This window comes from Teleopsis dalmanni, chromosome 1 (assembly GCF_002237135.1).
Source record: "Teleopsis dalmanni isolate 2A chromosome 1, ASM223713v2, whole genome shotgun sequence".
Lineage (NCBI taxonomy): Eukaryota > Metazoa > Arthropoda > Insecta > Diptera > Diopsidae > Teleopsis > Teleopsis dalmanni.
The window spans coordinates 25,980,686-25,991,369 of record NC_051846.1 but is presented as its reverse complement, the minus strand read 5'-3'; the positions used below and the strand labels follow the sequence as shown (position 1 = coordinate 25,991,369).

Genomic DNA, 10,684 nt, shown 5'->3' with positions numbered 1-10,684 from the left:
TATGTGCTTGAATTTATATCTAAGACATAGTTACCTACTTATCTTTCATGTTGAGAGACTTTTTCATTTAAAAGCCACTATTTAAAGATATTTGGTATGATAAGTTTCTTAACCGTTCGGTTAAGGTATTTAAGTTGCATTTGTTTTGTTCCACTAATTAAGTGAATGGGATGACTGGACTCAGATCCTAAGTGTATACATATTGCATGAGACTTAATATAAATCTACATAGAGGTCAAGTTACGACTGGTACCTGTAGCGACCAACAATGCTATAAATGGTTTACGACCGGATTAATTAACGTAACTAAGACTGAAAACAAAAAGCAAATTCGGAAATACAGTTGACTGAATTTACTAAGTAAATCGTTAATATTTTGTAACAGAACTACTATATCTGTAAAGGTTATTACCATTTCGCGGAAGCCACATAAAACTTTTGTTCTGGTTCTTACTCGTAAGAACAGAAATAAATTATTTATTTCGATAAATGACTCACGAATACAATTTCAATTTTCAAACTTTATGATAAGATGTCATCACGATTCTAAGTATTTAGATTGAATATTTACTTTAATACACAAAACGTTACTCTAGATCGTAAATTAAATGTTAATATTTTAAACAAGTATATTTCTAGCTATTTTCAGTTTTATACTATGAGACATCATTTATCAGAACCCATCGATCAGAACTTACTCAAGATTCTTGAGCAAAAAAGATAAAAATTAATAGTAGTGCCCGTACTTCATCTTCCACTGTAACTGATTATTTAATATTATGAATACAAATTATTTGCATGGCATTTATTAATTATTAACCAAATTATTTTGCGTTTATCAAGAAACTGTCCATAATTTCTTTTGTACAGAATAAATTCTCAATTAGCTTTCAAGGAGAGTGCGTTAATCCATAATTTAATTATCACATTCAGTACTTGTGCTGACATTGCCATCCGAACTTTCATGTGTCACCCATAATATTATTCAATTGAAATAAAAATTTTGAGAGTATGTTTCGAAACAATTTTTAATTTACTTATAATATAGTATAAAATAGAAATTTTCCTTACCAGAGAAATTATAGCCAGGTATTGCTGGCTGGCCAACAATATGCATGGACCTAATAAATCCATGGCGATATCATTTCATTTGAATTCTGTAGTTGTCTCTAATTAACAATAACAAATTCTTCTGTAAATTATTATTACAACAAACGACAAGAGTCACGTAAAATCGAATCAAAGATCACAAGAATATAATTATTTGATGAAGGCAATCAAAACAACTTCAAGGCTTCAATCAATATTAATAACATACATGTGAACTATGCTCCAATTTAGACAATATAATAGAAGATTTATAAATGAATTAACACTAAATAAAATCATATTATATGGAATTTTAATGTATATTATTTAAATAATAGAATTTATCAACACTTAACATTTTTTGCTATAGAATCTTAATAGAATCATTTAATCACGGGAGTTCTAAAATCATTAACACTAAATTAATAAAATTTTGAAACAATTAAGAAATTTTACTTAACAAATTACTAATTAACACTTTTAATTAATTGACTTTAAGGTTCATTACTGCAAACTGTAGTATGTTTTAATAATAGGTGCTAAATAATGTGTTCCATACCTATATACCATATAATTAACAAACTATTAAGATTTTTATTTAAATGTTAAACTAAATGTAATAAAAACCTATAAGTAAATAAACATATTTTTTGATCAATATACACAATATATTACCCAATGGCTTTCTTAAATAAATTAGCATAAATAAATCAAATACCACTCTTAATTTACTACAACGAACTTATAACAAAACCATACCATCCCAAAGCATACCATAATACACCATGACATGCAATATCACGCTATGCAATACTACGTCAATTAATACCAAACCTTACAATACCACACCATATAATACCGCATCATGGAATACCACACTAGATAATACCACGTAATGCAATAACATATCATGTAATGCCACGTAATGCAATACCACGCTATGTAATGCCTTACCTTATCCTCAACTCATCCCCACAAGGTCACAAAATAACATAAAAATCCACATCTTAACATACAACACAACACCATTTTGTATAAATGACCAAAATGTGTGTCCCAATTGCACATCTACTCCTCTTGACATCGCCCAAATGCACACTGAAATTTTAGGTCTATATATTTAGGGCCTCGGTCGCATTGAGATGTACGAATCCTTAGACTGGACTTAGTTGAGTTTTAACACGCTCACACACCCTAACACCCTCATACTTTGTCAAGCTCTTACTATATATATCCTCATTTTATATATCCTCAATAATGTATCAATTAAATATAATTATACATATATATAAATATCCTATATATGACCCCAATTTTGTAAGTTTAGTTATGTGTCAATGTACTTACTTCCTGGTTAGTTTGAACTACAAAACAAGAATACCAATTCATATTACACCATATGTACATTAGAATCCGATACCAAAACATTCCATTTAATATAGTGTCATAGGAGTGTAAAATACGTATGTCTTCTAATCCTTTCTATAAGAGACATGATGACGTATTATTGGTACTCCACATAGAAAGTAATTATACCTAATCTAAGAATCTAACTTCTTTTGACTTCTTGCAGTCTAAGCCCTTTTTATTATTTTAATAACAGTTCGGTCTCATTTCTTCTTCCTCTTTAACATCGAACATTTTTATAGAGGGGTTTACTACAGAAATTGTGAATTAATTTTATTTATTTTTAATGCTGTTAAAAAACACTTTTAATTTTTGTTTTCTATTATTATGTTGAGGCTAGTTGAGTCTGTGCACTTGAGCACTTTTATTCTCTATTAACAGCGAGGGTTCTTCATAACCCCTCGTTACACTTTGACCGGATTATTGTTTATCACTTCATCAAACTAAGCAATAATTGACCTCAGATCTGCATAACTCCCCGAGGAGCCGGTCACCGTTCTGAGATTCGATAATGAGAAGTGCTTTTGGATAGCACTTTATCATTAGCTAAGCTAAGTTGAGCAGCAAATGCATGTGTATGTACAGTGAAGTATTGTTTTAAATTTATTTTCTTAGAATACGTTTAATTAAAACTCACAAATATCTACAATATTGTTTCTCGCCGTTTATGAACTTATTGAACTAATACATATACTAGCAAACGAGAATATTAAAAAGATTATTTCTGTGAAAGGTGAAGGATTCACATCATCATTTGAAAACGCATGTGCTCGAATAATATGTTTATCTTTTAGAATACTACTATTTATTATTATTTATTATTATTATTAAATTATTTATTTATTTTATTTAATAATTATTTAATAATTTTTAATAATTTTTTAATAATTTTTAAAGCTCTAAAGTAAAAGTAAGTATTAATACGGGTTTATTGACGGGTCACTGTAGATTGAATAATCACCTATCGAAGTTAGGAGTTTAATCCAACTCAGACTGCAAATATTGTAAAGAAGAGAGAGAAACTGCATACCATGTGCTTGGAGAGTGCCCGGCACTGATGCACAAGCGAAAGAATCACCTAGGAGGATATTTCATAGTGCTTGGAGAGTGCCCGGCACTGATGCACAAGCGGAAGAAACACCTAGGAGAGTATTTCATGGATCATAAAGATTCAAAACTAGGAAAGGTAGGCTCTATATTGTCTTTCATTAAAGAAATCGGACTTGGAGAAACACTCTAACCAGAGTAAGGGGCACAATAGATCTTTTAAGTCACAGTGTACAATCCCTTCTTTTAATAATAAATAATAAATAAAGTAGAAGTAAATTGCCTCACGTCTGCCTATTACACTGCGTTGACTAAACATATTAGGAAATTATTTTCTGAAGGATCTTAGCTAGCTCCAAGACCTTCCTTAAAGAAGCATTTTAGGTCTTAACTAGTATTCAAAGTAGTTTTTAAACTTCTGAGTTTTTATATTCTAACAAATTAGACCAAAAGGCTTAATTGTATCCCTAGGAACTTCGACACAATTAACTTGATCTAAGAGGGAGGTACTACCAAAAATGTTGAGATACATTGACCTATAAAGAACTCCATGTGTGATGCTGAATTGTGGGTATTTGATTTTTTTTTTTTTTTGATAATTAATTAAATTTTAATTACATTAAAAACAAACTATAAATATTGAAAGTATGCTGTTTCATTTTAAGTACTAACATTGTTATCATAATTTACATTGTAAATCATTTAATAACTTACAAATAAGAAATGCATTAATAATGCCTTCAAGTACCTAAACAAATTCTGTGTTTACTAATGAACTCAACCATTTTACATATTAATTAAGAGAGAATTATTTAACTTCATTACACAATCGTGTAAAAACAAAATCCGCACAAGAGCAGTTTTAGCCGGTAATGCAAACCGAACTCACAACACTGGGATTTTTTCTATTCAAGCAAACAACTGTGACGCTGTGGCTTCTAAGAGGCCAGCTTAAGACTATCACAACATCCATGACATAGAAGATTGTGACGTATTTATGCCTGCTTCCAAGTACACAAACAATTCAAAACAAAAACAAACTCATAAATCGGAGTTGTACTTTTTTTTTACTGAATTATTGCAAAACCTAAACAAAACCGGTAAGAGATAAAAAGATACTCTCGTGAATGTGAGTAAAGTTTTTCCCCGATCTAATATAAGAGGAAGAGAGGAAGATGAAGAAGAAAGTGCGCTAAGCCAGCTAACCTCGTTTGCTTCAAAATTATAAACGTGAGTTCAAGTTGAGCTCGACGCACCTCACGTGAGCTATCAGTGAGATACTTTTTGATTCAGATAAAATAATTTATGCAATTTTTGTTTGTTTATTATTCTTAATATATTGTCATATGTTTATATTGTTTTTGTCTTTGTTTTTGTTTTTGTTTTTATATATAATTCTTTGAATTTCATTTTAATTTGTGTAAATTATTTATTATATGCGAGACAGAATGACGTAAAATAATCTGAGCTTAGTGTGGCGCTTCAATGCAAAGTGGAAGATTTTTGTTAATTACAAATTCAAAACTTTATACTTAATTAAATTTAATTAAATTCAAAATATTTTCAAGCAAAGTTGATCAATTAAAAAATGTTTTATTACAGTTAAGTACTTTTTGACTCAGATTGTTTTTAAAAATGATGAGATTTTTTCAACTCTGAATTCATCAGAACTCGATTGATTGCTGATCTAAAATAATATATCTAATACAGGTGATAAAAATATGACGAACTTTATATTTGGAATTTCACAAAGGGAGTATAAAATCATTTAAAGATATAGATTCAGATGAAGCATTTTCCATATATGGAAAGCCAATGGTACCTATTTGTAATTTCCTAATTTCGGAATGATGTTGGAAACAACTTCGATAGAAAAAGAGGAGAGCATGTATTCTAACTCTAATGAATTCGCATTCTACAAATAAAAAACCGTCCAGCATTATATGAACATAGGTATGACTTTAAAGCTGGCAGTTGAAATCAGCTTCTATTGTGTGATATCCATAGTCCAATACATGGTAGAAATAGAGCTAACAGTGAATTTTGATAACGTCAATATGAGAGATAAAGAAAAAATTAACTCTTAGTGATTAGCCATAAAAAAAAGCCATTCACCAAGCAATGAATAAGAAGAGGACAGCGACAGCAATACTTCATATTTATATTTATTCATATATATTATTTAGACATAATTATTAAGTATTGATATAAACAACGCAATTTTTCAAGTATAAATAGTCCTAATTATTTTTTTGTTTTTTTTTTATATAAGCATAACAAAATGTCCGGTTCTTCCAGAGTTGCCATCAAAGTAGAGTTTATTTTATGTTGTTCTTTTGCTATATGCTTATAAAACACACTACTTTGTATTACAATATACGTACGTTGTGTTTATACTATCGCAAATAACTCTACAAATAAGCAGCTAATTACAGCTGTCATGTTTTATACAAAATCCAAACAAAAATAAGCTAATAATGTCCGAAATTTGTTAGTGTAAACATAGTCTGTTTATGTTTAGTTTGGAAACTCACTTAAGCAAAAACAATAACCATTCATAGCTTATTATTTTAAAATAATAATTATAATAGAATAAAAATATTTTTCATTTTAATAAATTAAATTGAAATTATTTATGACTTACCAAACTAATATTGCTTCAAAATTTACTGAATCCACTCTGCCGAATTCAGAGTTTACGGTATAATCTTCAACTTCTCGAGTTGGCAGTTTAATAATAAAATATAACGAAATGGCGTTTTAAATAGCCGCACATATGCCATAGGCAGCAATTTTAGAGAGTTGTCCTTAGGCGATAAGTATGTGGCGGTCTCCCGTAGAAGAAATCTAAAATACTAAAATAGCTCAAAGTTTTTATCAAATTTAATTTATTAATATTTATTAAATTAATTTTAATTATTTAAATTATTTAAATCCTATGTACTTACTATAGCTATCTATATATATATAGTCTATTTTTAGTTTTACTGAATGAAAATCGTTTTATTATCCTTGTAGATTAATGTATTTAAACCGCACGTGCGTCTATTTTTATAATTTCAAATTAAAATAATTATTTATCTAATTGAATTGATTTTATAAAATGTAAAATTTTTAAGTTTATAAATACTCTCACTAATTATACGTGGTTAATTTACTTTGAAATATTTCACAAATATACTATATAAATACATAGACACGTATTTTTAAGGAAAAGTGCCCGGTTTGGGAAATTGCAATTACGTGGCTCACTGTCTCGCTCTCTCCTTCGCGTTTAATTAAACTCCATTAATCCGGTGCCAAGTTCAAATTTTTCACGGTAATTATTTTTAATTTTTTATCGATGTATCACCACTTAAATTCAACTTGCACGGGTTATTATTCAATTAAAGAAATTTATTAATTAATTAAAAATTGTCAAGTTATTTTTATTTCATCAACAATTCAAATCTCTTAGTGACTTCCGCTTTCTCTTTTTTTTTCTTTTGTGGATGAGAAAATATTTTTCTCTATTTTTAAATAACGGATATTGCTAATATTTTAAAACAATATTTTCTCTTATTATTATTTTTTTTTTGTTTTTGTAATTGGAATGAAACTGTCTTTTCGTAGTAGTTGCACTTATTATTACACTTAACTTTTCGCAAATTAAAAAACAATAACAATTGCATATATTTTGAAATATTTTCATATATTTTATTTTTGCCCTTTACTTCCTTATTGCGTTTGTAAGAGGAAAATAAATACCAAAAATTAATTCAACAAATTCAATTGTATAATTGTATAACGCAAAATATAAAAACAACAATAAACAATTAAAACTAAAACGAAATTGAAAAATTCAGTTGAGCCAAAAACATCGCAACACCGAATAGCACGGACACAAACCACAAATAGCAACAAATTTATTACAATTTTGTATACACACAAATTTGACAGTCAGCTGGCAAACGTTTTCATCGCCAACATAGAACACAACAAATAGAAGCAGAAGAAGAAAAAATCTGGGAAAATTTTATTTATAAAAAAGTTGATAGCAATTTCAATTGAAAAAATAAGATGAGTTTGCCGGTAATTATTGCGGGCATACAAAGCACTGCAGGCGCTGTGCCAGTGCGAAATGAGAAAGGTTATTACGAAATGCGCGCAAGTTCAAGTGCAGTGCCAACGCTAATTTACATTCTATTTATGTTTTAGGTGAGATTTCTATGCAAAAAGTAAAAGTGCAGCGGTACGTATCAGGCAAGCGTCCAGATTATGCACGAAATGATTCTAGCAGCGATGAGAGTGACTTGGAAGACTTCATCGATCATCGGAAGCGCACAACTGCAGCAATTGCACAGCAGGAGCGTCGCTTAAGGCGTGAAGAGGAAATTGCACTTCAGCGGGCAGCCGATGAAGATGACGATGCTGAATTTGATGATCCACGTTTAAGGCGACTACGTGCGCGTCCCGTAGAACAAGATGATGTAGAGCTGGAACGGAAAGATCGTCATCGACATGTACATGAGCCAGAATTTGTTGAAACAGAATCAGAGGAAAGCGAGAATGAACCCAACCGCACTATTGAAGCATCGACAAATAAAATCACATTAGCTTCAGAGTCTGACTCTGATTCAGAATTAAGTGAAACTGAATTGGAGAAGAGACGTATGAAACTACGTCAACGCATGTTGCAGCAACAAAAAGAAGAAGAGGTGAACTATTTTGCTTAAATAAAATAAAAAAAAACAAAAAAAAAATTTAATAATCTAACTATATTTCAGATTTTACAAAAAGAAGAAGAAAACAAATCAGAATCATCAGATAGCGAGAGTTCAGATTATGAGGAGGAAACTGAAAGTGAGGAAGACAATGAACCACGTCTAAAACCACTTTTTGTACGTAAACGCGACAGAGCTACAATACAGGAGAAGGAACGTGAGGCACAGAAACAAAAACAACTCGAAACTGAAACTAAGAAATCTGCTAAGGAAAGACGCAGACATACCCTACGTATGGTCGAAGATAGTGTCAAAAAGGATTTGGAAAAGGTGAAAGTAAGTGCAAATTTGGTAATAAGCATTGGTTGCTTCTAGAGCATATCCTGCTCATACACTTAAAGGATGTTTTGTTAGGAATTTATTTAAAACTAAAGTACTATGATTGAGGCTAAGTTGAGTTGAACCGGTTTTCATCAAATTGTAAAGTTGATGTGTCTGGCCCATAGGTGGAAGTCATAAAAAAAATTGTATTTTATTAAATAGCCAATATGCTTTACTAATGAATACACGCAGTGTGGCTAATAGAAAATTTTTATATACTTTATGAATTTAGGAATAGATGGTTACTAGTCTATATTATTGATTTTTTACGTCCATTTTGACGAAAGAATCTAAATTCTTAAACCATTCTTTTCAATAAAGGGTTTTTAGTATTCGAAGAGTAGTAAAATTGTAACAACAAATATTTTTTTATTATTTTTTAATTAATTGAATTTTTGACTGACTGTACAGCTGTTTTGTGTGTTACCAAATTTAAAATGCTTTAATAATAGAATTTTAAATAAATTGCGGATGATGAGCAGGAAGCCTAGCTTTTAACTTATATTCTTTGAAATATATTTGTCCAAATATTTTGATTCCGGACAGTAAAAATTCAATATCGTATTCAATGGGTTTATGTATATAATTTTATTTTAGCCTGACACCGCAGAGGCCAGAATCGATGATGTATGCACTGATGATGAGAATGATGAAGTGGAGTATGAAGCCTGGAAATTGCGTGAATTGAAACGCATGAAACGTGATCGCGAAGAAAGAGAAAAGTATGAATTGTGGAAGAAATTATTTATTTCAAATTAAATATTATTTTTTTTAGTGCCGAACGTGACAAGCTTGAAATTGACCGTTTGCGTAACCTAACTGAGGAAGAACGTCGACAGGAAATGCGCACAAATCCAAAATTAATCACTAACAAAGCCAGCAAAGGCAAATATAAGTTCTTACAGAAATATTATCATCGTGGTGCCTTCTACCTGGACGAGGAAGAAGATGTACTTAAACGTGATTTCGCACAAGCTACACTGGAAGATCACTTTGACAAGACAATTTTGCCTAAAGTGATGCAGGTTAAGAATTTTGGACGTTGCGGACGTACCAAATATACGCATTTAGTAGATCAGGACACAACCAAATTTGATTCTCCCTGGTATGCCGAGACAACAAATAATATTAAATTCCATAATGAGAAAGCTGGTGGCATGAAGCAGCACTTTGATAGGCCGTCGCTGTCAAAACGTAAGAAAATGGAATAATTAATACATTGCCTAACTGATACATTTATTTGGTTAAGTATAAATACTCCTAACTTTTCACTATATTAACATTTACATACATATATATATTACTTATAAATATAATTCCTTTTCGTATGAATAAATTTTAATTTCAATTTATTAAAATATTTGTTTTTATTCAAAATATCATGCCAAGATATTCCCTTGCAACCGGATGCGACTTGAAATATTGCTTGAACTTACAAGCATACTTATTTCGTTCCTCTCTTTCCTTCAATTCGTCAAAGGTCTTGGCGAGATACACGTAAATATCCAAAACTTTTGCATGTGCCTCCAGTTTCTTAAACTGTTCAATTGCGTTCTCCAACATCGGTATGGATTTCAGAAGACCTATAATCTTCATACCCTTGCTATCTGCTGCTGCCACCAAGCACTTAACAAATATAAAATCGGTCTTGGCGCGATCATAGATGCCGCCATTAATACAGATGATTTCCATGCAATTCTTAATTGCTTGGAAAGCTTTCTGTATCAAACCCATTCTGAGCAGCACTTGCGCTAGCACCATATCAACCATTGCATGTTCATACTCCAGATACGCCGAGGCAGCTAACACCGAGGCACGCATAAGCAGTTCTATAGTTTGTGATGACATGCAATCCACTGAGATGGCCTTCAGGACCAGCACACGTACGTTTGTTAAAATGTCCAAATTACTCGTTTCCAGCAGTTTGTGCAGTAGGCGGCGTGCCACATTAAAATAACGTTTTGCCACCAATACAGTGGCGCGCTGCAGATTGCCGTCATTTTTGTCCAGCAAATAAAGTTGACAGCAAGCTTTTAGTGCTTCCTGCCAACGACAAC

The 10,684-nt window shown here is 31.0% G+C and overlaps 4 protein-coding genes across 4 annotated transcripts in view; 2 read left to right on the top strand and 2 right to left on the bottom strand.

The window, feature by feature from the left end:
• LOC119672781 (cyclin-dependent kinase 14-like) overlaps window positions 1-10,684 on the bottom strand; it is a gene marked incomplete in the record, with an annotated part of 829,514 nt that overhangs the window by 597,749 nt on the left and 221,081 nt on the right.
• Window positions 1-10,684, top strand: part of LOC119678549 (histone-lysine N-methyltransferase Suv4-20-like) — a 305,207-nt gene that overhangs the window by 115,444 nt on the left and 179,079 nt on the right. The gene's annotated exons all lie outside the window — the stretch shown is intronic.
• Window positions 7,570-9,915, top strand: LOC119672780 (microfibrillar-associated protein 1-like). The gene is made up of 5 exons (XM_038083919.1): window positions 7,570-7,672; window positions 7,741-8,240; window positions 8,310-8,582; window positions 9,225-9,349; window positions 9,403-9,915. The coding sequence occupies exons 1-5, from the start codon at window positions 7,603-7,605 to the stop codon at window positions 9,836-9,838; spliced, it is 1,404 nt and encodes a 467-aa protein (XP_037939847.1). The 5' UTR covers window positions 7,570-7,602; the 3' UTR covers window positions 9,839-9,915.
• On the bottom strand, window positions 9,984-10,678 carry LOC119672789. The gene has a single exon (XM_038083929.1). It carries the CDS (start codon window positions 10,473-10,475, stop codon window positions 9,999-10,001), a length of 477 nt encoding a protein of 158 aa, XP_037939857.1. The 5' UTR covers window positions 10,476-10,678; the 3' UTR covers window positions 9,984-9,998.